This window comes from Cygnus olor, chromosome 3, assembly GCF_009769625.2.
Source record: "Cygnus olor isolate bCygOlo1 chromosome 3, bCygOlo1.pri.v2, whole genome shotgun sequence".
Taxonomy (NCBI): Eukaryota; Metazoa; Chordata; class Aves; order Anseriformes; family Anatidae; genus Cygnus; species Cygnus olor.
In genome coordinates, this window is record NC_049171.1 from 22343790 (window position 1) to 22370746 (window position 26957).

At 36.9% G+C, this 26957-nt stretch overlaps 1 protein-coding gene across 1 annotated transcript in view; it reads left to right on the plus strand.

Moving 5' to 3' along the window:
* MYOM2 (myomesin 2) overlaps positions 1–26957 on the plus strand; it is a 78730-nt gene that overhangs the window by 22413 nt on the left and 29360 nt on the right. Inside the window, 10 exon segments of the mRNA XM_040553395.1 lie at positions 3443–3604; positions 5818–5959; positions 7535–7734; positions 8892–8945; positions 11687–11814; positions 15168–15351; positions 18187–18361; positions 19485–19606; positions 21663–21850; positions 24383–24509. Of these exon segments, the coding sequence (XP_040409329.1) occupies positions 3443–3604; positions 5818–5959; positions 7535–7734; positions 8892–8945; positions 11687–11814; positions 15168–15351; positions 18187–18361; positions 19485–19606; positions 21663–21850; positions 24383–24509 (1482 nt within the window).

Below are 26957 nucleotides of genomic sequence, written 5' to 3' on the forward strand. Positions count from 1 at the left end.
GTGAATGGTGAGACCTTTCCCCAGAGGGACAACATTTGGGAGTAGCAGACTCCCAATGCTGGTATTTGGATTGGTCCTAGACAAGGTAGTAAAATTCCATAGCTAACAAAATGTGGTGCATAAACAAAGAAGTATTAAGAAGATTAATAAGGAAGTCGAGAAAATCTGAGATTAGGAAAATCAAAAAAGGAGTCTTTTATTGCTGATAGTTATATCTTTTGTTTCATGCACATCGTTTTACATGAATTTGATATTAAATGAAATTAGGAAGTAATAAAAATGGCTGTTTTGTTTGGTGAATAACTTAAAATACAAGGCTCGTCCTTGAACCCAGATTCTGTTCCCACTGAAGTGCACAGGGGTTTGTAAATTGCTATCAATAGACTCTGAGGTGAGCCATTATTTTCAATGGTACTTTTACTTTGTCTCCTACTGGACCCAGATTCTCTAGGTGCCAAATCTCTGAACTTTGGTTTTGGGAACTACAGCCATAAAGAACTACTAATTTTCAAGGGATGCCGCATGTTGTTTGAATTTTCATCCACTGTAAAATGTTCTTGCACTAGTTGAACAGTAATTTATCCCTTCAGATTAATTCTTTACGTCGCCAAGATAATTTCTTCTTGATATGTAAAAAAGTTATGATCTATTTTTCCCCTTATTTGCCGTAAGATTACCTTCCCCATGAAAACCTGAGATGAAAACATGGTCTCTTTGAAGGCAATGGGATTTTGCTAGTGAGTCAGATAGACTTTCATCCCATTATTCTATTTATGTTACAGGAAAATATGATGATACGAACAAGCTTAAGATTGTCTTTCCTTGTGATCCTACATGGATCACAATATTTTGAAGAGGTGTACAGATGTATCAACTGGCAGAACTTGTTTCCAAATACAGCAGGAATTCTTGAGCTATGAACCTTTGCTATGTGCTACAATTCCCTGTATTGAGTCTCTTGAGAGCTGGAGGCAATGCATAAATATAAATGATGAGAAGGTTAATAATTTGTACAACATTATGTGCTTTCAATGTTCTTTTTTATTTTTATTTTTTTTCTTTTGAGAGGTAATATTTAATTCTACTCTTGTATTAAGACAATCTGTATTTTTCCTAAGATTTTTCACTTTTTATTAATCAAATAATAACAACTAAAGCCCTGAGGTGGATCTGTATGATTTACTTTTAATAATTATACACAAGAGAAATATGTGTTTATCCAGTATTAATAAGCTTCACATGAGTGAAGCTTATTGAGGTTGTCTACTAGACTCCTAGGGGCATATAAGTCAACTGAATCAAATCCTCTAAAGTGTTTTGGGATTTGACAAACATGAGTATGATGTCTACAATTCATGGCCCACTTAGAACAATTTAAGATACTGAAAGAACTAAATCAAAATAATACTTCAGGAATGTATATCCAATCTTGATGTGAGTTCAGCTGGTAACTGGAGCTTTCTGTTATTGATCTCTAGTGTAATATAAACATTATAAAGCTGTACAAACCAGCATTCTGCAGTTATTTATACTGTAATCTAGAATAAAAAAATTTAATTCAGAGAAAAAAATCACAGAGTGCAGAACTGATCTTATATTTCAGCAGACCAAAATACATGATGAAGAGAAACTTCAACTTATAGTAATTCCCCACTCTATATGCGATTTTTCAGCAGAATGTTTTTCAGCAGAACAATGTTTTAGGAAAAATATCTCATGTAGTGAAGTCAGCAAGTGAGGGTTGAGTCACGCTGAATCTGAGTGCTAGTCTCTTCCAGGTTAGTTCCTTGGTAAATTCTGATAGGGGTGACAGAGCACAACATGTGAGTAGACTGGGGATTTGATCACCACAGTGAGGCCCTCGTATTGTAAAATTATTGTGATCACAGGTACATAAATACCTGCTCTATTAAAACCTGTGAATACCTTTACTGTTCTTCTTGGCTTCTCATCTTCTTCTTACCTTCTCTTGTCATCCATCCAGACTGCATTAAAAAAGAGTCCCCTTATTTTCTTAAGGGGTTTGGTGTTTCTTTGACCTTGTGTGAAGGAAAGAAGTTTTTCTGCTCTTAGCAAACACAACTGCCTCCATAGTTTCTGGTTTAAGGTGCACATAAGCAGTGGGAACGGATGATTCTGGCCTTAATAGACAAAATAGGTTTTCCTGCTGTTTCTATATATTCACTCTAGAATGTCTATGATTCCACTCAAGCTTGGAATCTAAATAAGTGACCTGCAATTCAAAGGTGCTGGTTGTTCAACTTCATTTTTTCTTCAGGATTTTCCACAGAAATCACACTTAGTTAAAGTTTCTAGGTGGAGACATTTTCTGATTTCATCTAAAGTACTTCATGTCTCTCTACACAAAGTATCCGTACCATTGTGGCATGACAGAAAGGGGACACACAGATTTTCTGTGCAAGGATCTCATGAAAAAGGATCTCCTGTGAACAAATGTGACTGAATTTACTTTGTACTCTTCTCACTAAACAACTGTATGTTTAGGTGATCATGTAATTTACTGCTGTAAGTTTTAGTAGTGTGTCTTATAGATGCTTTATTATCTGAACATGTTTCATTTTTTATACCTTCTTATGCAATTGAGCTGGTAGCTGGGAAACCTGATTCCTTTACAATCATTCAAGAGCCTGTTCCAGAGTGTATTTAAGCAATAGAGTAATAAACATTTATAGATATTCAGCTTCTTTAAATATAATTCTTCTGCATCAATTAGAATAAATTAGTATGCAATAGGTCTTAGGGAGTTAGGTATTAAAAATAATCCAATCAATTATTAAAAAGGTGATATGAAGAAAGTCTCTCGGCTAGCATAAAATATCCTGCCCATTCTTTTGCTCAGGTTTCACTAGGCAATCAGATTAATTTGCATTAATCATGGGTCACCACCTCTCACCTGTGAGAAATTCAGATTTAATTTCATTCTCTGCTCAACAGGCATGCCTTGAGGATTTAAATTTAGTGTGTATTTATAGTAGTCCAGATTAAACTGAAATCTCGTCTCTTAAACTTGGAGAAATAAATTGAGTAATCTGACGTTTGACCTGAACAGGTAGCAAAACTTATTAATAATGAAATGAAGTTCCACCCTGCATTCATTACAGGGTATGACAGGTTTTCACATAATTGTTTCAAAATGTGGATAATATTTTTCTCTGTCAGCATATGCAAAGTGTCAGTGATGGAAATTCTGCTGTTGGCATTATATAGGGTATTCTGAGACTTTATATTCTGTAAAATTCACTGAGGAAACAAGTTTCCTCAGCTTGAGTTTTCATAGCATCAAAGCACTGTCACTCTGAATAAAGCTATCATAAAGCTGGCATAGTGGGTACCTCTGATTAGCACAGAGCTGCACAGCTGCACTAGGACATTTGCAGTTCTGGCCAGTGTGGTGACGGGTCTGATGGGTCTTCTGTTCCAGATGTGCTGATAAAGGACTCCAAGTGGACAAAGCTGTATTTTGGAGAAGGCCAGGCAGCTCTGTCCTTTACTCATCTGAACAAGGATGATGAAGGTTTATACACCCTGCGTATGATTACAAAAGGTGGAGTGAATGAATGCAGTGCATACCTGTTTGTCAGAGGTAAGGTGTTCATTCCTTTCTTGGGAGAAATTAAAAAGAGCAGTAGAAAGAACTATTTTATTAAAAAGTCACATGTAAATAATGAAGCAGAAAAGAAAGCTGGCATTGTGGTATTCCATAGTCATTAGATGTATACAGTAGTCTGTGCTAGAAACAACATAGTCACTTTACATGAGTGGGGAGCTTCAAAAGGACATGCTTCTGATGTTATCTTCCTTCCTGGGGAACCAGATAAATCATTCTTATGAAGAAAGCGCCTGTTTCTTTGTTTTCTCCTTTCCTGATAGGAACTAAACATCTTCATATGGCACCAGTACTCACTGTGACTGTTTTGCTTATAGAGATTGCCAAGTGGGAATGAGTCTCGTTGGGCATTCTCATACTCTGTGCCTGGCCTTAGGAGGAGAGACAGCACAAAGCAACAGAAATATTCCCACCAATGTACCGATCACAGTCAGCTCAATAATCAGAGAAAAGAAGCAAAGTAAGAAATTAGCTCATTGAAGAAATACAGTTTTCACAAGAGACATAGTTAAAAGGAAGATAAATGTATTAAAATAGAATAAAGGTCATAATTTGCCCTTGCATTTGCATATACAACTCCCAGTGAAGGGAGAATGAACTCCCACATGCACCTCCAGATAAAACTTAGTTTTTCCTTTTAAATTCTTTTACTGAAGGATGAGAATAACTCTAGCTGAGCAATGCTTTCACTCTCTTAAATACATTGGACAACGTGTTCGGCAGTGGCAAGCTGAAGCAGCCCCACTGAAGCCATTAGAGCTGTACTAATTTTAAACCTACAGAGATCTGGGATGTTCTTGGAAATGTATTGTAAAATGCTTGTCTTGCAGAAGTGTTTTCCAGACAGTTTGCATGGAGCAATGAATGATTTTTTGAATGGTCAAGGTCCATCTTCCTCACAGGACTAGCACATGGACTTCATCAGCTTTGCAATATATCCTAAACAAGCCACCCTTATCTCACTGGAAACAATTTGCTGAAGATTTTTAGTTCCCAATTACCTTCTAAGAAAGGAACTACTCAAGCGAAAAATGCTCACTAATGTATACTAACTTTCCTAGAAGATTTTTGCATATTGGTGGGTCAATTTTAGGTAACTCTATGGTCCATTTTGCAGTTTGTCTAATGCATTCACATGCACAGAACCCAGGACTTGAGCTATGTCCTCCAGAGTCTGTAGTGTCCTCTGTTGGTCTTTCTCTCATCTTTTTTTAACGTAGGTTGTGATCTGATGCTACAAAGTCATTGTCACGTGTACAGTCAGGACCATAGAAAATAAATCTTGTAAGGGATTACAGGCCTGATTCTGAGCATCAGCCACCTCAAAACTGATTGCCTTTGCATTATGGCAAATGATTTTCTCAGTCCCTAGGTTTCCTCCTCTAAGATACCTCAAATTCATCTGCAAGAAATGTGCATAAAGGACAGCAAAGTCTGGGTTATCCTTGCGGGAGGTAGATTGTTATAGGATCACAGTGGTTCTTTGCTGATATTTTAGGAAAATTTGGGAAAACACCAAGTTAAGGTTCAAATTAAACTTGCAGCTTTTGCTTTGTTATTTCAGAAAAAAAAATCCATACAAGGATAAATTTGGCCTTTATACAGGATGTTTTTGTATTATAGAAATCATTCTTTGAAGTGAGAGAACCTGTTAGGAGACTCCACTAGGAGTCATGGGTCTATATCAATCAATACCTTAGAAATGAAACCACACAAAAATATCTTAATGAAAGTACATTCATTACTTTTAAGACTTTAAGTAAAAAGCAGCCTTAGAAATGTACCAGGAGTTCGGAAACTTTTCATTTCCTAAGAGATTTATTTTCCTCAGCTACATAGCTGTTACTGAGTACCTTGGTCTGGTCAGTAACCCACTGACCTACAGCTTTCAGTGGGAAAGATCAAAAACACATGGGGTAGTAGGGCTTTTAATTCCTGTGAGATGTAACGGGGGCTTGATGCTTAAACTGTTTCCACACCCTAAAAAATATCCATGAAAACTTTTAACCATGGGGAGAGAGACACATGAGCTTGATTCATTAGTGCAGTGAATTAGTGTATAATGAAATCTTCAGGCTCCCATTCATGTAAAAGACCAGCAGAGTGAACTGAAAATATTCCCTTTTGTCTTTGTTGTAGATTTCAGAGGAGTCACAGTCAAAACTGATTTATTTTTATTTGTGATCCAGATGCTGATGCACTGATTGCAGGAGCACCAGGGGCACCGATGGATGTGAAGTGCCATGATGCTAACAGAGACTATGTTATTGTTACCTGGAAGCCACCAAATACGACCTCTCAGAGCCCAGTCATTGGATATTTTGTTGACAAGTATGTAAACATTGGCATTTATTTAATTTTGTTTATTGCCCAAACCATGCATATACTTAACAACAAAAATGCCATCATATCCTTGACCACTTAGGTTCTTTAGCTATATTTTTGCAGACCCCAGCCACTGTAGGTTGCCTACTTTGTTAAATGACTGGAATGTTTTCTGGCACACTTTTAGTTCTAGTAATCTAGTTGTTTCTCAGGCAATTCTGAGCACAGTCAGGGAGTTAGTAAGGACCAGGGGCCATTCGCAGTAATCGTTTGCAAGCAGCCACACTTTATCAGACCATGAAAATGTTCAATAGTATGTATGTGGCCAAATCAGAGAACGAGCCCTAGCATTATTTAATTTATAGAAGCCAGAATCCATAGGTATCTGAAATTAGATTTAGTCTCTTTAATCTGTATACTGTAAACACTGGAATCTAGGATTTATTATATATTTTTCTTTCAGCCATAACTGTGGTATATCAGGGGCTCAAGTCATGGGCTTTTGGGAGCTGGTTGTTTAAATCAGAATGGCAGTTCTCTCCCTCTTCTAGTCTGCTTTGCACTTTGCTGGGGTTTCAGCTCAGTGCAGGCAGCCCAGGATCAGGGTCCCAAGTGCTGTTTTGCATCTCTTCCACTGAAGTGCAGGCTTGCCCCTTGCAGCCAGAGCAGAACATCTGATCTTTAGTATTTGAAGCTGACAGTCAGCAAAAACATTACTGAAATGATTTCACAGTGTATAATGCTCTGCACTCAAAAGCAACATTTGTAGCTCATTGCTATTTGCTACCCTATAATTTGGTCTAGTTCAGAGACAACTGTCTGGGAATTGCTGGAAAATGTTGGCTTATGAATAGCAGTCAGCATGAGGAAATTAACTTAAGCCCTGGGGACTCTGTCACTTATATCTAATTTGTGCAGTGCATAGATCACAGGAGTATTTCACCTATTTTGTGTACAATCTAGCGAGCTCTTCTTTTGACATTTTTGCGTGGATTGCTGCAGTACCAAGTAGCCTTTGATCATGACCCTATTTTTCCCAGTACTGTCAGGGCAAGAGGCAGTCTTCTCCATGAAAGTTTACAGTAATAGGAGACAAAACAGATGTGTACACACAAAGGAGCCACTATGGGGACATCACTGTGCTTCATGATGACTCAGTGGTCAAACCATTGTCAGAGGGAAAAGCATAACGGTGCTTGCTCAAAAAGATGACAAGAAAGAGATGGAAAAAAATAGGTGAAAGCTCCAATTTCAGCATCTTCTGGAGAGATGCATATTAAAAATAAAAGTGAATAACTTGTGTCATATGACAAGTTAGAGAACTAAATGGAAGGGAAGCAGAGAGAGTTGACAAGGACAAAAAAATAACCTTTGCAACTGCGTTATGAATAAATACGAGCAAGGTGAGAATTGGTTGTCTGAACAGAGGAAAGAGTGTATAAAGAGTGTTTCATTGATGACTGACATGGTTTAGTCCTTCAATTTAATGAGGGTGGCTTCTGTGATTCTGGCTTTAGTATGTAGGACAATGTATTTTATTGTGGGATGACACTGATAAAAGCTGTCTTCTGCTACTCCAAGATGTGAAGTAGGCTTGGAAAACTGGGTCCAGTGCAATGATGCTCCCGTAAAAATCTGCAAGTATCCTGTGACTGGTCTTTATGAGGGACGGTCCTACATATTCCGCGTGAGAGCAGTGAACAATGCTGGCATTAGCAGGCCTTCTCGAGTCTCTGAACCGGTTGCAGCTCTTGACCCTGTTGACCTGGAAAGAACACAAAGTAGGTTCTGCGAGGCTGGAACAGATGATGAATATGCAATCTTACATTTTTTTCGGATACTGTTTGCTTAGTTAACCTAAGCAGCAGTGCTTACTTCTTCCTTTGAATGAATATCTCACTAATTTCAATGGGAGGGTGGGGGGTGGGGTGGAGAGTGTATAGCTGGAATGGCAAGGTCCACATGGACAATTTTTCATGGACCTGGAGATTCCATCTCAGTTTTAGCTGTTTTTGCTTAGCTTTAAATACAAACAATATAAATTACTACCAGGAACAATGTTTTCAAGCTTTCAGTATGCCCTGGAAGCTTGTAACATTTTTAATGTGAGACAGGCACTGAGGTCCCATAAACTTCTATATTTGCTGGCAGAAACATTTGAAAAAGTAATTGAAATGTCCATCTTAGCAAAAAAAAAAAAAAAAAAAAAAATCACCATCCCACAGACTGCTGCATTTATCCACTTTTTTTTTTTTTTTTTTTTTTTTTTTTTTCTCCTCAGTGAAGTGCCATTACTGGCACAAAGCTCCCCTGCTACAGGTTGGGGGTATCTGGTATTGTGACTTTTCTGGCAGATGGAAAAAGTAAATCTAATAAACAAACTCCTTTTGAGGTCTTGTGCTAAAGGCCACTTCAGTCTGCAAAGGAGCCTTATGAGAGCTCCTCCATGAGTACAGTAAGCTGTCTTGCTCTGGGGAGTACTTTTATTCCATATATTGTATGCTTGTGCACTTTCTGTTTTGTGTGCTCCTTTTATACATAAGGGAATTAAAGTCATTATGAAGACTGCAGAGCACTGTCCCAATGTTGCTTGTAAAACCTGAGCTGAATATGCTTCCATTGGCTTTATGACCAATACCTATGGCAAAAGTCAATATACAATTGTTTGCCAATCTGCCAGACAATTGAATAAATCTATTGTGGCTGTGATTCTTACTTTTAGCACATCTTTAGATAGTACTGTCTTGTTTGGGTTTCCTATGGAAGTTAAAGAAGCAATGTGTGACTTTGAGTTGATTGCGTCTGTGGAAAGATTTAAAGCAGAGTTTTACAGAAATAGAGGCATACAGGGTTTTTGATAGATGATGAACAGTAATTTGCAAAATTTGTAAATATAGTAATCTGGTTCAAGAAACTAACTGAATGCTTTGCTTAACAGCTATTCATGTGGATGAAGGGAGAAAGATTGTAATCAGTAAAGATGACCTTGAAGGTATGTTGTATTTCTATTATTTCAGTCCATTTGCTTGTATCCCAGGATTTCAGCAATTTATTTTGAAACATAGCTTTAAAAGAAATCCGCCTACTGAGTAAACTCTTTATAGGAACGTATATAGTCAGATATTTTGGCTTGCAAGCCTAAGAGAACACAAGTGAAAGGTAAAGGTCTAAAAGGACAGACAGTACCATACCAGTTTCATTATGTGCTGACAGAGTTTCCTCACCTTTTAGCTTTGGCCAGTGCTAGGCTGAGTTTGAACAGCTGAACATATTTGATCACCCAAATTTCCTTTTCAGCTATCCTTCTGGGAGCTAAATATAGTTTTTTTTTTTTTTTTTTTTTTTAGACTGAATTTGATGATCTGAGCAAGTTGTTTCTGCATTCTCACACACACACACCACACAACACCACACCACACCAAAACAAAACAAAAACACCTTATGCAAATCCATCCCAATTCTTTAATTAATGTCTCTCTCCCTGAATAGAGAGGTTGTTAAGGTTATAGACTAAACATTTTATATAACTAAAATATATATATATAAATATATATACATAAAATGTATATATAACTTTAGTATATAACTAAACATTGTTTTTCCTCAGAAGAACTGGAGAGATCATTTCCAAATTTTGAGTAAAGCCCAAATGTCTTCCATATCTGTTTGTTTCTATATGTGATGATTTTTTATTTTTTATTTTGGCTTGCATAATGATTTTCTTTTCACTTAACCTGTCAAAAATGTTAACTATAATGGCATAGTAGATAAAAAAAATCTTTATACTATCTTCAACAAAGTAAGCTTATAAACCTGTAACTCCAATAATAACATAATATAAGAAAATCCACCTGAGGACAGGTGCAATTGAATAGAGAATTAGACATTAAATAGTTTCTCCAGTGCATGGGTGGGACAGATGAAATTTCTCCATTTTGATGATGGTATCCTAAATGAACTGATAGGGATGTTGTAGGATCAGAATCACAATACAGGATCAGAACACATTTGTTTAACTTGTTTGGCTTCAAAGGGTATGTTCCTCTTCTCAGGATTGCCTGAGAATGATCAGGAGGTTAAACAGCCAATTTGGTGTAAGTACAAATAATAAGATTGAGATTCATGTTTCATTTATTCATATTTAATAGAGGAATATGAAGCTCCACATACTATTGCTTGTATAGATCATTATTTTCATCCACAAAATTGGATACTTCTTTTGAAAAAGTGATCTCATAGATCACAAATGTATTTCCTTTTCAGTGCCAGGTGACCTTTCATTCTGAGCAAGTGGGCTGTACTATCATGTCATATCATTAGAAACTTTGTCAGCTTCAGGTTTTTCAATAATGTAAAAAAAAAATATTTTGAGATTTACTTATGTAAAACCAATTGGAAGACATTTGACTGTATGCACTGTGTTGCAGATAGCTGTATTTAATGATTAACATTATTTTCTTGACTGTAAATTGGCAAATTTGTCTTAGACTCATCTGGTTCATGTGCCTTTCTTAAAGAAAAAGGTTATCTGTAGGAAATCAAATATTAGAAAGCACTGAGAGAGTGCGTATCCAATTTTCTTTGGATATGTCCATTTACTTTTAAAAAGTCTGGTTTTGATTGGGAGATTGATATGATGAAATAACTAGTGTGAATTTTGAGCCTTGTTTGTTCTAGAGATGTTTATAAAATGTTAAAACATCACTTCCATAATTTAGAGATTATTATAGAATCATTTTTCTCTTTTTTGATGTCAAATGCTGACCATTTAGAGGACATATGCTCCCTGGTAACATGAGAAGTGACAAAATTTGGCTTAAAAGAATGAAACTTTTTGCTTTCTCCACTGTAAACAAACAAACAAACAAAAAGAAATTGAAGGTATCTGCTGAATTGCTAATTCTGAACTATTACCAAGAGGAAGCTTCTTCAGAGCTGTGTAGTTTTGCCTGAGGCTGTCTCTCATTGTCCCGAGCCATTCCTATGTAGTACTGCTTTACACCATTGTAGGGGAACTGGCTTCTCATGCTGCTGTGGGTGATTGCGGACATGAATGGCCATGCTGACTGCCTCCAACCTGGCACGCAGGTCATGCCTCACCTTGCTGGTAACACTGTAGGGCAAGTGAGGAGAGGGGGTTCGGCTAGGCCACTCCAATTGATGGAGTCAACAAAGGGCTGGTGACATTCGTCTGCCTCTGATCCGTGGTTTTTAAAAGTGCTTTAGACTATGCTAGCTGGTAATACCATCACATTATATTGTTAATAGGTTCTGTTTCCTTTTCTGTTTTCCACTTTGCTGTTCTTCTCCTTACTGTACTTCGCTTGCAGGTATCTTCTAGCCTAAGTTCTTGTAATGCCACATTGGAATTCTGTCTTTGATCAAAAAATATATCTTATTTGCATATAGTGGGGAGTTTTTTTTTTTTTTCCAAGGCTTTCTGCCCAGCAGATAAAAGTAATTCAAATGTGATCAAAGGAAAAAAAATGTATGACAAATGCACAGCTTTTCAGGGGCATATTTAACTTTAACTGAAAAAGTAAATAACTAACTTTTAATGCTGATACTTCATTCCTCAAAATGGAGCTGAAGTGAGCAAGTGGACTGCATGGATGATGTCCTAGCTAAGCACTATGCTGCAGGGTTGGTGTTCAGAAAGTTGAGCTGTAGTGTAAAAGCTGACCCTGAGGTTAATCTGCTGTTTAACACTCGCTACATTTATTACTCTTCCAGGCGATATTCAGATTCCAGGCCCTCCCACCAATGTACATGCTTCAGAAATCAGCAAAACATATGTTGTACTCAGCTGGGATCCACCTGTTCCCCGTGGCAGGGAGCCATTGACGTACTTCATTGAGAAGGTACATTGTACTGCACAAAGGCATTCAGCTATGAGGGGTTTCATTGCCACATGCAATTATATTCAACTCATTTTTAGAACTGCAGAATGAGCAATAAACTAACACTTTCTGAGGTCTCGCAGGATCTGGTAATGAGATGTTAGAGAGGCATGGACAATCAAATGTCATATTACATGATTTAATGAATATTGAAATTCAAGGTCCAGGGAAAAGGATACCCCTGTGCAATTTGCTTGCTGCTGTCTAAAATGAGAGCAAACTATGTGTGTAAGGTAGCAGTTTAATGGGAAAAAAAATAAAAAAATCTTAGATTTCACATCCCTACAGGCAAGACTTCCAGTTTGCAGTTTGCCTGTATTACAAGGAATGTTATGGTAGTCCTGCAGTAGAGCAAGGAATAAGCAGTGACTCGTAACTTGATTCTCACTTTTCTTTTTGCAGGCTTACTGCACCCTGTGCTATAACCTGATATTTTCAGTTTATTCCCTAAAAGGCTAGTAGTGAGGCAGATGTCTGTCTCAGGTTCACTGCTCCCTGGTAGTCTTCCTGGCAGCCTTCTTCATCCCTTAGACATGATAGGGAACTTGGGTGATGACAGTAGAAGAGGCTTGTTCTTCTCCCATCTAAGCTACTAAGATTTAGATAAATCTGTCCCCGTGCCAGCTGTGTAAATTAAATATGTTGAATTACAGCCAGAGGTCGTAATCCTTCCTTCTTGCTCCAAAGTTTGCCCATTACTTCAGTAAGTAAAATGGGCCTCATACCTGACCTCTAAAACTCTTACATGCCAAGCTATACTTAGTTTTTATGAATGATGGATCTAGCATATGCCCCCTCTTAATGATCCATGGACAGTGAAACCGTCCATAAAACTGCCACACATTCAGTTTCCATGTTGAATATTGTGTCAGCAGATCCTTACCACGCATTTTTTTTTTTCTTCTCACAACTGTTCAGCACATTCTTTTAAAGTTAATTTATTAGCTAACCATTTTGTGCACATCACCCCACTTTTTGCAGGTCACCAGATCCTGCCTTTTTCTTCTCAGTCACTTCAAAATCCCCAATTCAAAAGCCCTTCATATCCTATCTCTACTGTATTCAGCATCCATTACCTGCCGGGAGTTGAAATAATAAGGATAAAGTGAAGTCCACTCACTAGTTAGATTTTCAACTAAGCACATTTATGATTTCTCCCACTCTGCCTTTCACATTCAAGAAAGGTAATGGTAATTTCCATTTAAATAAGTATCTTGTTTTCTCTCTATGCCACGCAATATCATGTCATTGCTTCTTTGTATTTATTCCTAGTTGTATACATCTGCTCTTATCTATAAATTTCATGCCAACGAAATTAAGCATTTTGAACCAGCTCTTTGTCTTGTATTTACACATCAACTGAAAGGGAAGTTTTGGTCACTGACTCTATTTAGGAAAAAAAAAAGGCAATATAAGTAACGTGCCCTTCATCAGGAGCATGCTTTCGATCACAATCTGACGGCAAGTACAAGATTTATTCTAACTTTATCTGCCTATAATTTAGAATTGTACATCTGAGCTAGTTAGCTACACTTTCCTAGAGAGATGGAAGAGAAACTGGAACTTTCTGTCATGGTTCGGATATCCTGTGTTAGAAGACTACTGTTGGATGAAATGTGGTCTGAAAATACCTACTTGTTTTCAGAATCAGATCTCATCAGGATGAAAAGTTCAGATGTTAATGTCTACTGAGTGGATACTTACACTTAGCTGAATTTCAGTCTAAGTATGAATTAGAAAATTTATGTATCTGCATGTTTTACAGGAATAGCTTTACATCTTCAGAAACACTGTACTGAAGTGGCAATGAGGAACAAATGAATCTTAATTAAATGCCAAACTTACTGAGTGAAACTGAGAATGAGGAGTAAAAGGCTATTATTAGAAAAAAAGGTTCATTATACTAATTAATACCTGACTCTAAAATCCTTTGGCATATAAATAGCTTATATATATGAATAGCCCAATCAGTTCATAGGTGAATATTATTATTATTTTTTTATTTTACTTTTTATTTTTTTGCTTTTCACAGTCATTTGTTAATTTAGGAAAGCACGATTTCTAATTAATGTATTTCAGATAAAGAAGTCTCAGTGCTGAGGAACAAAAAGAGTTTTTAAAGGCCTCAAGAAACACAAATTGAAACTGAGTTCTCCATGCTGAATAGCAATGTTCCTTTAAAGCATTCTTTAACAGATAGATCAAATCAAACTACAGAGTAAAATGTGATGTTAATTCATGCCTCTGTGAAACTGAAATGCAAAAATTAATGTTTTTTATACTAGAAAGTAAAATATACGACAAAATGATGTTGTTTTCATATATTCCATCTTCTGTTTAATGAAGAAAATGGATGTTACATTTCCTTTTTGCTATTGAGAACAGTAGGTGAGTTCAGTATCTATGGAAAAGATCTTGATATATGGGCTCCAGCTGTTTACCTTTTCATTATTTATCTACAGTAGGCCTCATTATATACAGGGTAATTTCACAGAACCCATGAAACATTGCTTCTTCTGTAAGAAGTTTACAGTCTATCAGGTTTTGTTCATGGACTCTCTGTTCCAAAACTTATGAAAATTTAATTTTTATGCACCTTTCTGTGTCAGAAGGTAATTTTATTTAAGCTGTTTAGTGGGCACTTGAGTTTTACTAAAATCACTGAAATACACCATGATTAATTTTTGTTTTGGGCCAACAGATTATCCAGGGGATCTAATGGACAACATAATTCTCCCAGAGTGCTGGTTTGCTGGCTCTCTTCTGTGTACAGTTATGATGCTAATTAGCTCAGCTACTATACCAAAAGCAGTGCAACAGAGAATATTCAGAAGTAATTACTTCACTTGACGAATGCTTTAGAGAAACAACTTTACATAACAGAGTACATAAAGATTTGTCAGTGAGTAGAGTAACATGCCCCTCCCTACCTTTTTGCTGAATCTGGATTAGGACTTTTGCTTTATACTGAACCTTTGGGTGTTCAAGTGAATTTTGCAGGACATGAGAGTAACTCTTTTGGTACCAGTCATGGGTGACAGTTATGGCCCTAGCTGAAGGTTAGCTGTATGTACAAGAGTACATATACCAAAGTCTAGGCAGACAGGGAGACAGTGAAGCACTCAGACCTTTATTGTAGAGAATTTGAATGCATGAGCTATGAGAATTTGCATATGCTAAAGTGAGGCATTTGAGAATGATCCTTCTCCTTTAGCTCATGAGCAAATTCATGACAGTATGCAATATAGCAATATGTTCACTTTTTGACAGTTCCCAGAAGTGATTTGCAGCTTTTTTTTTTTTTTTTTTCCTAGTCCATGGTTGGCAGTGGAAGCTGGCAAAGAGTCAATGCACAGGTTGCTGTAAAATCTCCTCGCTATGCAGTGTTTGACCTTGCAGAAGGAAAATCATATGTCTTTCGAGTTCTGTCAGCAAACAAGCATGGCATCAGTGATCCATCTGAAATCACAGAACCTATTCAACCACAAGATACTGTTGGTAAGGCATTAATTGTAAGGCATTAATAATAAATACAATTGATGTTATACAAAATGTAAATAGACAACTCTCCCTATAATTAGATTAGTATAATTACAATAATAATAATCAATTTCATTTTGAATTTCAAAAATACCAAGATGTTAAATTTTGGAAACATTCAAAATTTTTCATAATGATCATAAATCTCCTTGCTAAGATCAGTTAAAAGTTAAAAAGTTAAAAGTTAAAAAGTTAAATTAATTTTAGTTAGTCATTCCTCAGAGTGCTCTACTAATATGACTTGTCAAAAAATAAGATAATATGTGTTAATTGCTAACTTAGGTAATTGTATTGTCTGGCTCAGGTAATTATATACTACCTAATTCCCTACACTTTTAGCTAGATAAAGTAGTCTTTCCTTTCTTCCTTAGTATTCTAAGTTGCAAGTTACTGTTGGTGCAGAATTCCTGTGGCATGCAGATGAGTAGATTTCAGTGATGGGGGAAGATACATCTTCATATTCAGTGGTAAAATTCCAAATGAAAATGAAGTGTTTATTTCTGGGCCACATTCAAGTACAGAAATGAAAATTTAGGGAGTGGTTATTCAATGCATTGCTCAAATATTTGGTGTACTTTTGCAATTTAGCAAAGGTCACAGATAACAGCCTCATGTATTGACGGCTGTCACTTTCAGAGCACATCTTATTAGTGCACTTGCTAGAAATGTAAGAAATGAATACAGTATCTGATATACCCATAGCTCACTAAATATCGCTAGATATAGACTTCTTAATATTTATCATAATTTTAAAAAAATGTAGCCCACTGCCTTCAGCTTGATCTGTAGCTATGCAAAATGAAACAAAATTATGTTTTTCTTTTATGTATTCTTGATTTGATGTTTCATTAATGCATATAAATTATTTAAACTGTTCAACATTCCCCAAGGTAGGGAAGAAAAATACTGTGTTTGTTTAACTTAGTACAGAAAATAGACTACCCCTTAGGGGTTAACACACAAAAAAACATTTTGAATAAATTGTAGTCATACTTGAAAGCAGAAAGAGAAGATTCTATTTTAAAGAGAAACTGTAGGAGTACTTTCAGAGATGGAGTTAACCACCTGAGCTAAAATGCATCAGACACACATGGCTTCATTTAGTTGCTGGCACACAGTGCCATTTCACATTCCTGAGGGTAGCTGAGACAACTTCATGGGGCTGCCAAACATTACACATGAGTTATGGGTGGCTCTCTCTCTTGAGCAGAAACTAGAGGGCAAAAAGGGTATGCTAGGCCATCCAAAATGACACTTAGTACTAGACAATTGACTTGAGTGGTAAAAGTGGATGCAATTTGAGATTGACATCCAGATTTAAGTATCTCCATGTAGGCATCTTCAGGTGCTTGGGATGTCTCTCCTTTCACTGCAGTGAGTGGAGCCTGGAGAATAAATTGGCTGACCAGCTATGGGGTATTTACGTCAGAGTGAGATGAATCATTTCAAACACTCTACCAACCACTGATCCGAGGCTCAGTTCAGTTGCCCAAGCAGACATTATTAACCTTTGAAATGCTTTCATTCTGCCATTTCAGACGGGTGCAGGTGTTCAGTATCTCCTGAGTCATATTGCCAACTCCATGAAGAAGGTTCAGATGCTCTAAAATGGTAGTAAATGAATTTGGGTAACTGAATGAAGCCCTAGAACTTTGACTATAATGCCAGCTTAAGAACACGTGCTTGTAGACACACATAAACTCCTAAACGTAGGTACCTTTATCTCAAGCTGAACCCACTTCCCACTTGATATTACAGCCTTACTGCTGTACTGTGTACTTATACATTATAAGAGTATGTAAGTATTCTTTTGGGACTGACAAATCAAGAGTTCCAGTGGATAGCAACCAAGCTGGCCAGGGTCCCAGAGGTAGCTGGGTTTGTTTAGGGTGGTCACTTAAAAAGATGATGGTACCACACTGATCTTAGCAGTGCCAGATGATGAAATACAAGGCAACAGCCATAAACTGTAGTTTAGAAGATCAAGGTTTGACAGTACTTTCTTGGTGAAAAAGGTGCAATAGTGCAAAGCTGGAACAGGTTATGCAGGAAAACTGTGAAATCTCCATTGTCATAAGTTTGTGAGACTCAGACAAAGCCATGACTGATCTCGCTTAGTGCTGGTGATAGTTTCACCAGGTGACAGGGTGGGCTAGGTGACCCCCTAAGATCCTTTCCAACCAACATTCCTATGCTTCTGTGAAATCCATCTTGCTAAGTTTAGCTAACCACTTAGCATTCAAACATATACTTGAAGTTGTCCTGAAAAGTTGGCCTTTTCTGAATTGCCATCATCATTAGTTGACTGACAGGTGGTATTTCCTAACTCTCATGATATTTGTACCTTTACAGTTTAAGTGCATTTTTTTTTACTGATGCAGTAGTGCTACAGGAACTATATATAAACTTCATATTTGAGAAAGAATATTTGAGAGAGCATTTTCATACCTGTATGCCTTTATCCACACTGATATTTGAAAATATGTTCCCTTATAATTCACGCTTCAGAAAACCTGTATAAAATCAGACTTGTAGGAAGCCTAGCAGCTTAGACTAAGTTTACTGTAATTAAAGAAATTGAAAAATAAATATATTTATAAGCATTCATATAGAAGTATCGAGACAAGTGACTTAGCAAAACAAATACACTAAAATATAAATCATATAGCAATATTGACATGGTAGGATAAATCATAGCTAAAGTGGTTAAACATAGTAACAGCATGCGGCATTGTATCTACTTATTTTTATTTTGATGTGTTCCATAACAGTACGTCTTTCTCTTTTTCTTAGTTGTTCCATCTGCACCTGGTCGGGTAGTGGCCACAAGGAATACAAAAACATCAGCTGTAGTTCAATGGGATAAACCAAAACATGAAGAAGATTTGTATGGCTACTACATTGACTATTCTGTGGTGGGATCAAATCACTGGGAACCTAGTAACCATAAACCTATTAAATATAACAGGTATTGACAGTACTTCTGTATTTTGGGGAGGTTTGAAAACTGTAGTTAATTTTAATCCAGTTTATGTGTTAAGCAAAGGTGTTATCATGGGAGGTGGATGTTGAATGAATGTGATGAAAAATAGTCTGCAGATTCTTGGAGCTAGACTTTTTTCAGACTGCTGGGCAGACTTCCCCTTGGGGTGAACAAACCTGATGCACTTGAGAAAGCATATGAGAAGGAGAGGGGACTGTTTTGGTTTAACCCAGCAGGCAGCTAAGCATCTTCCCCCCCGAGTGGGATGGGGGAGAGAATCAGGAGGAAAAAAAATTAAAAGCTTGTGGGTTGTGATACATACAGTTTAATAGGACAGAAAAGAAAGAGAAATTATAATGATAGTAATAATAATAATAATAACAATAGAATGTACAAAGCAAGTGTTGCATAATGCAGTTGCTCACCACCTGCTGACCAATGCCCAGCCTGTCCTAAAGCAATGGCAGCCTCTCTGGCCAACACTCCTAGCTTTTATTGCTGACCATGACGCCACATGCTGTGGGACATCCCTTTGGTAAGCCTGGACCAGCTGTCCTGTCTGTGTCCCCTCCAAGCGCCTTGTGCACCCCCAACCCCCTCGCTGGCAGGGCAGCACGAGAAGCAGAAAAGTCCTTGGTCAAAGGGATTGGGACAGCATAAAAATAAGAAAAAACATTTAATTTATGCATAGGTAAACACATCCTACAATAGGATAGTTCTGACTATTCCAATGTGACAGTAATTGCCCAGAACCTCAGAATATAACTGAAAGCTATTTTGGGTAGTTAATATGAAAATAAAGTGAAAAAGGAATAGATTGGAGCTTGTCAAGCCAAGTCCAGATGAAATGTACGATAGTTTACATGATGCTACCCAGTAGATCAGCACTATCCATTTAATATGAGTCCTATGACTTTTGTTCCAGTGCCCCATCCGATTATATTGTACTAACTCATATGATTGTATTTCAGTTTTCCTCCTGGAAATATTTTCCTTTGTGAAGCATTCATGAAGTTGAGTTATTGTTGCCAAGATTTCATGTTATAGCAGACTATATCTTATCAGAACCATGCTAATATGTGATGCGATTTTTTTTTTTTTAACCCAGGTTTGTTGTTCATGGTTTAGAAACTGGTGAGCAGTACATCTTCCGTGTGAAAGCTGTGAATGCTGTAGGATTCAGTGAAAACTCACAGGAGTCAGAGGCTATAAAAGTACAGGCAGCCCTCAGTAAGTATGATTCTATGCAACTCAGTCTCATGTTTCTTTGATGAGTGACCTATTTTCAGCAACTAGCACCTTTGGTCTTATTTTGTAGCCATGGAGCACATCTCCTCAATGAAGTTTATGCTCTGGCATGTAACTGTTCTACAGAGAAAAGATGATGTTAAAAAAAATGCTATTCATAAAGTCTATTAGAAGTATTGGGTCAGATTCACTCTAATGCTCAGGCTGCCTTTGGCTCCTCAGCTGTAAGAAATAAACTTGATTAAGACAGTAGATTCTGAGTGACTTGGAGTGGTGAAAATCAATTTAGTATGGCATTTGCTCCATTTAGAAGACTGTTAGGAAACTTCGTTACTGTGTGGCTGGACCAAACAGAAAATTGCATTTGGCTGGTCTAGATCAGAGAACAGTCTACCTGCACTTGTGCCCTGCAAACAAAATTTCAGCGTATGAACAATCCACTATTCTACCTTCAATGGGAATAATATGTGCTGAGTGGAGGGCTGAAAAATATTTAGAACACAGATCTGGGCTTCTGTTGTCCAACTTTCATTTCTGCATAGTTTCAGTTTCTTACTGAAAAACTTAAAATGGAACAACTTCCCACACCCTGAATAGCCTCCATATCTTAGAGAAGATAACCAAAAAACATACTTGTCAGAAATAATCCTTTAAAAGATTTATAATTCAGAATAGCTCTTAGAGGATGCCTTCTTAACTCTGAATGAGATGTTACTGACAAACCTACTCTTCAATTTTTTTAGGACAAAGTGTGTCTCATATGGGTAGGTGGGACACAAACACTTCTATGTCTGTCACCCAGTCATAAATGCATTCACACCTTTTGATTTGTCACTGTGTGTTTTGAAAATGAGAGTTGCATGGGGTATGTCACCAAACACAAAGCACATGGATCTTATAAACACTTATGGGATGTGAATGGCTTTAATCCGTTTCAGTAGCCTTAACAGGAATTTAGCATGACTATTTATAAGTGACTTACATTTGCATGGAAAGAATCTTTCTGCGGTATTATTTTAAGGATGTTTATGGAGTTTGTTGTGTTCATTCTTAGTTGCAAAGTGCTAGTAATTGCAAAGGCCATGTTTTATGGCCTCTGAGAGTCACACCACGTTTGAAAAAAAAAAAAAAAAAAGAACAAAAAGACCATTTCTGCTGATTACTATCCGTTTTCATGCTGATCACTAGTACAGCTACAAGATCAGGGTCTGTGTCAAGGTCTCTATTAACATACTCTCTTCTACATGAGGAAAGTCACATTGTCTCAAGTTATACTGGCAATTCAACTGAAAAGATCAGGTGAGCTTTAAGTGCAGGACCTTAGGCTGTACTGACTGTAGCACAACAGGGCAAGAAAGGCATGTCTTCTGGCAAACTGTCATACACAGACGGCAAATACAAAATGGTGCTTGCTAGAAAGGGTGTTTGCCAGTTCGATAGGTCTAAAAAGCAGCTCAGGAAAACACTTCTCTTTATAGGAAGCTGCCTACATGGAAATTATGCTTCTGCCGCAGGTGGGAGTAAACTCATGAAAGAAATGTCTTTTCTGTCTAACATAGGTTAAGCTAATGAAAGCCTAAATATTTTCTATTCCTTAAAGGGCAGATAGCACTCTTAGTCTATAGTAGGCTTGTAACATGGGGATAGGAGGAAAAACATGAAAGCCATAGATCAGACAGTCATATGACTTCATTTCATTTAAGTTCATTGCCATTTTTTATTGATTAATTCTTAATGCATTCCAAAATTTAATTAGTTTATTTGGTTCTTAGCAGGAAGATGTCTTCTGAGCCATTTCAATCTTTCAGCATAATATTTGGTCTGGAGACACTTTTGTTGACATTACTGTTTCCAATACTGAAGATCTTCATCTGTTACTTCTTACTGTCTCCTGAGAGGGCAGCACATTAGGCAGATGTTTCATACAGGAGCTTCCACATTTATGCCTGGAGACAAAATTAATGTTTGTTAGCAACTTTAGAACTACACTACAGTGTTTTAGACTGTCCTAACTCTCAGGATGCTTATTTCTTTATAGCTTGCCCATCATATCCTCATGGTATTACGCTTCTGAACTGTGATGGTCATTCAATGACTCTTGGCTGGAAAGCACCGAAGTACAGTGGAGGTTCCCCAATCCTTGGTTATTATATGGATAAACGGGAAGCTAACCATCAAAACTGGCACGAAGTCAATTCTTCCCTTATTACCCGGACAATTTATACGGTTGGTACTTTTTAATCCTTAGCTTTCTGGACTTGGGCTATTTCTTTGCTTTTGGGAGAGTTCTGTTTTCTTACAGATAAATTATTTAAAGTTTATTTACTGCAATACAAACAGGCCCTCCCACAGTGTATTTTGGAGTGCAACAAGCCTAAAAACTGGGCTGGAGATACCATAAATCAGTGACATCTGTTGCTATGGAATTCAAAGACCAATATTTCCATCTAGATGAGGAAACTTTTGAAGAAATAGTTGTGAAGCACGTTTCTTACAAAGGACAAGATAAGCTATGGAATGCTTCATAAACTGTATTCATTAATGAATACTATGTGTATCACCACTGTAATAACTTGCAGAGAAAAGATGGAAGAAGCGTTTAGCAGGACAGATTACCATGTTGTCTGTAGAACTGGAGACATGAAAATGAAATGGAGATGGGCTGGAATGTAACGGGCCCTGCTCTTTCTCTCAACATTTGCCTGCAAATGGAAAGGGGAGTATATTGATAAACATACCATTATGTCTACTATCCTCCTTTCCAGAGTACTAGATCAATAATTTTAGTTTTGAAATAAATTACTTCTGGTAGCTCTTATGTGTTGAATGTTTTTTAACAGAGGAAGTTTCTGATGTTAACCTCCAAGAGGAAAGATTAGTAAGATACGATATAGCAAGTAATTAATATCAATATGATACTTATTATCAATATGATAAAATCAATATGATGCTTGTTACATTAAGTTAATCAGATTTTTTTTTCCCCCAAATGCTTCTTAAAATTATCTTTGCAAGCCATTAACTTTTCCATAAATGCCAGGGCAGAAGTAGGTCTTTAGCAGAAATTTGATGCTAAAGTAGAAAATGCTTCAGATGAGCTCAGGAAGAATATTTCATGCATAAAAGGCAGTTGGCAATACTCAGGTGTATGAATGCTTTTGACTGAGTTTATAACTGGCATCTCTGACATAGCAGATGGAACATGGATGGTGAGAAATAAAAAAAAAGGGTGGATAGGATAGGCTCAAAAAGGCAATGCGAAGCAATGCTTTCCAAATATTTTCATTGTTTAATGCATTTGTAAACAAATGAGTAATGTAAATTAAGGGAAACCATTCAGAATTTAATTAATATGATATTTAAATCTCAGTCCTGCTAGTAGCTGTATTTGTGCCTGAAGGTGCATCTTCATACATTATTTTGATGGACTGGAATCTGAAATACTGATGGGAAATAAAAGGAAGACAGTTTTTAGTAGCACAGAATATTTATGATACTACAAGCAGACAAAGCCCTCAGATACACAGTACAGCACCAGGAAATCACTAAAGTGTAACCTTCTCTGATTAAATAATTCTATGGGAACCCACAGACATTATTTCTGTAGTAATCTGGGTTTTCAAAACTATATTTACAAGCTGAGCTGTTTTTGTCTCCTGTAATTTATACTATATAGCTCTCTATTGTCAGGAAATTCTATCTAAACTGTATCACTGCCTGGCCTTTCCTAGCTTACTTTGTTTGCTTTGGTCTTGCCTCAGATAACCATCCCATCATATGTTTGTTCCTATAAAAAATATCACACTAAAATCCTTTCTCTTTTCTTTTCCCAGAGAATATAGTCATAGTTTATTTATTCATGAAAATTTAAACCAGTCTAGATTTACCGCTACTAGATGTACTGACCACAGATGCATCTTTCTCTTGAGATATATGATTAAGTAGAACTCTGGGAAAATTACCCAGAGGACTGAGTTGCAGAACACTTGCTTATTGTGGTCTGGGAAAGGAATGAGGTGCTCAGGGTGTCAAAAATCTCATGTCTTATAACTTACATACCTTGACCTCAAAATCTGAGATGGTGATGCGGTGATAGACTCACTGGGAAAGTCCAGGTTCATTAACTAGGGACGTTGGCAGAGGCATAGCATGGATTCCATACTTATTTCCTCATCTTGTAATGGTAGGTAATGTAAAGAAAAAGACACATAAGCCTGAAAAAAATTGGCAAGAGAGACTTTCCCAGTGTTATACCAGCACACTGCTGAACTGAATGAATCGGCTTTTCCTTTAGTTTCCCATTTTCCTCTCTCCCGTTCAGTCCACTATAACGTCTGTAGGCCAAAACACCATTGGAACTCTTCCTGAAGTGAATGGCTTATGAATAATCATTCATAAGTAGTGAAAGAAGGTATTTCATCTTAGAACACTCTTCCCTTATTACCTGCTGGTGGCCATTCATTGTGTGGGGCTCCCAAGACCTTTGTTCTAATCTTTTACAGCCTCTCATGCCCATGCATTGAGTGCTGTTATTTCTAGGATGATGTGGCAGAAATGTGGAAGTACAGCCTAGACCACTACAGCGTGTTTGGTTTAAGAGTAAAATTCTCTAGATTAGAGCCTGTCAGTACTCCAAGCAGAGCAGTAAATCCTGATAATGAATTAAACAATGGCAAAATGTTTATTTTTAAGAGTTTCATTTATTTAAACACGGTAAATCATAGCTTTTGATAATATCAATTTATTTTCTCAAAAAAGGTAGAGGATTTGACAGAAGATGCCTTCTATGAATTCAAAATTGCTGCTGCAAATATAGTTGGAATAGGTCAACCTTCAGATCCTAGTGAGCATTTTAAGTGTAAAGCTTGGACTATGCCAGAACCTGGTAAGTTAATTAGTTTCTCATGGATTTACATTTAATATAAAGTCCTTAAAACATGGACATTGTAACACTCCAGCCGAACTGCTGGATGTCTTTTGGTCCATTCTTGCCATACTTACCGGTTGATTTTGCCACTGCTTCTGAGATCGCCTGTTAAAAGCTGCCTCCACATCTCTGCTGATGACATTGGATGTCCTGAGAAGTAGGTGACCCTTACTTAGCTTGCTGAGCATCACCTTCTTTCACTGCCCATATCAGAACAGAAAGTCTTCAGCCTTTATTGTGTGTTTTCATTTCTGTCAGTTTTTTTATCCCCAGACCTTTAAGCTCCATCTCACCCTCTTCACCAGTACAACATATTTTGTTTTTGTGTTATACCCAGGACAATAACTTCAGTATATTAAGACTATTTCTGGAGCTTCATACCCCAAAACTACGGTTTTGTTCATAAATAAGACACAGCAGGGGCCTATTTCATGGCCTATGGGCAAGTATCACAACATACCCCACAACTTACAGCTAAATTCTCACGGCCTCACCTACTGTGCTCCCTTATTTATGGGATTACCTCAGATTGTACCCAGGTGTTACCTGACAGATTGTTATTAGCCAAGTGTTAGAAAAAAATGTGCTAACAACCACATAGTAGGAACAATTGTGCACTGGTACTCAAACCTGTGTTTAGGTTGCTTGTAGTTTAACAGTGCAGATACAGCCCAAACCTGTTAATTGCAATGCTATCTCCTTAAAAAAAAAAAAAAAAGTTAAATAAGAAGTATTGTGAATTCGAGACCCCCAGCAGATAAAAAGTTGATCTATAGGTATCTCGTGAGCATATAAATTTGTTCCTAAATTTTAGACATCTAGGGAATTGATTCCCCTCAGTAATGCTTGAGTTCTGTAAATAATCTGTGAAAGGGCTTTTGAGGGCCACTATGCTTATTTCATAACACTCTCACTAGTGCTGAGCATCACTTTTGCTGAAACTAGTTCTTATGTCTGGTACTGATTTCCCTAAACAAAGGGTGTCACAATATATATAATGATATATGCCCATAATGAAACACAGGCATCTACCACTTTTATGTATTTCTACCTTCTTTTCCCCTAAATGCTGTAAAACACAGCTGTGTTGTTAACATGTATCCTGCTTATGACACCGAGCTTCGGAATACAATTAAGGATCCATTCTAATACCTGTTTAAGTAATCAGGATCTGTCTGACACCTACACACATCTGCTTCATGCCTAAATGTTCGTGCAGATTTTTTCTCTATAAAGCAAAAACAAATGCCTTAAATTATTTTTGTAAAACTACTGGAATTTTTAGTTATTTCAAAAAGGCATAATTAGCTTAAGAAGGCGAGAAAATTTCATTTTCCCTTTCTGTTTTATGTAACATGTATTTATTGCCTAGAACTAGAAACAAGTAATAATTCAGTGAGATAATAAAATCATTTACTATGGAAGTGCCTCAGATGTCATCTAATTTGACTCCTTGCCCCCATGCAGGATCAGCTATACTTATCTAGCTGTTGACAGAGGCTTGCTTAATCCATCATTAAAGACTTCCACCCATGAGGGAAGTCCAGGTTCTCTGGGCAGGATCTATTCCTAATCTTACTGTGCTTACAATACAAAAGTTTTTCTGATATTCCTGAATCTTTCTTCTTGCAATTTAATCCTTTTTATTCCTTGTACTGTCCACTGAAGATGTGAAGAAGATACTGTTCCTTTCCTTTTTGCAACAGACTTCCTGTGTTTAAAACTTTATCAGAGCCCCAGCTTTCTCCTTCAGTTAACAAAAAACAGTTTGTGCAGTATTTCCCCCTGGATCATGTATTCCCTATCTCTAAACAAATATATTTTTTTCCTCTTTTGAACTGTTTCTAGTTGGTTCATGTCTTGAGTGGCAGCACACAAACTGGAGACCTTATTTCAAATAAAGATTTACCAATACTGAGCAGAGAAAGAGTAATTCCACACATCATAAAATTATTTACCTGTTTATAAATCCTCTTCTATTTGTCTTTTAAAAAATATTGCACTGTTATACTAAGTTTAGGGTTTACTTCTTTTTAATATCCAGATTCTTTTCTGCAAAACGACGTGTCAGAGAGTTGTTCTCCATGTTTTCTAGCTAAATTCTTCTCTGAGTTCATAAATCTTACCTTCTGGATTTAATGACGTGACAAAGCTGTCAATAACAACATGTTTAATCTTTTGACCTTAACTTTCATTGTGTCAATTACATTTTCTTATCATTCTGTAATATTTAGTATAAATACATCATCAGAGGAACAAATATTTTCCTTAAAGAAAGGATGGATCTGTGATTTATAGTGTTTTGAAAATGTCAGTGAAACTGCCTAGTGTAAACCAATGAAGACTATCCTTCATCCTTCATTTTAAATGATATATAAAGAAATAAAGTAAAAGGTACTTTCAGGA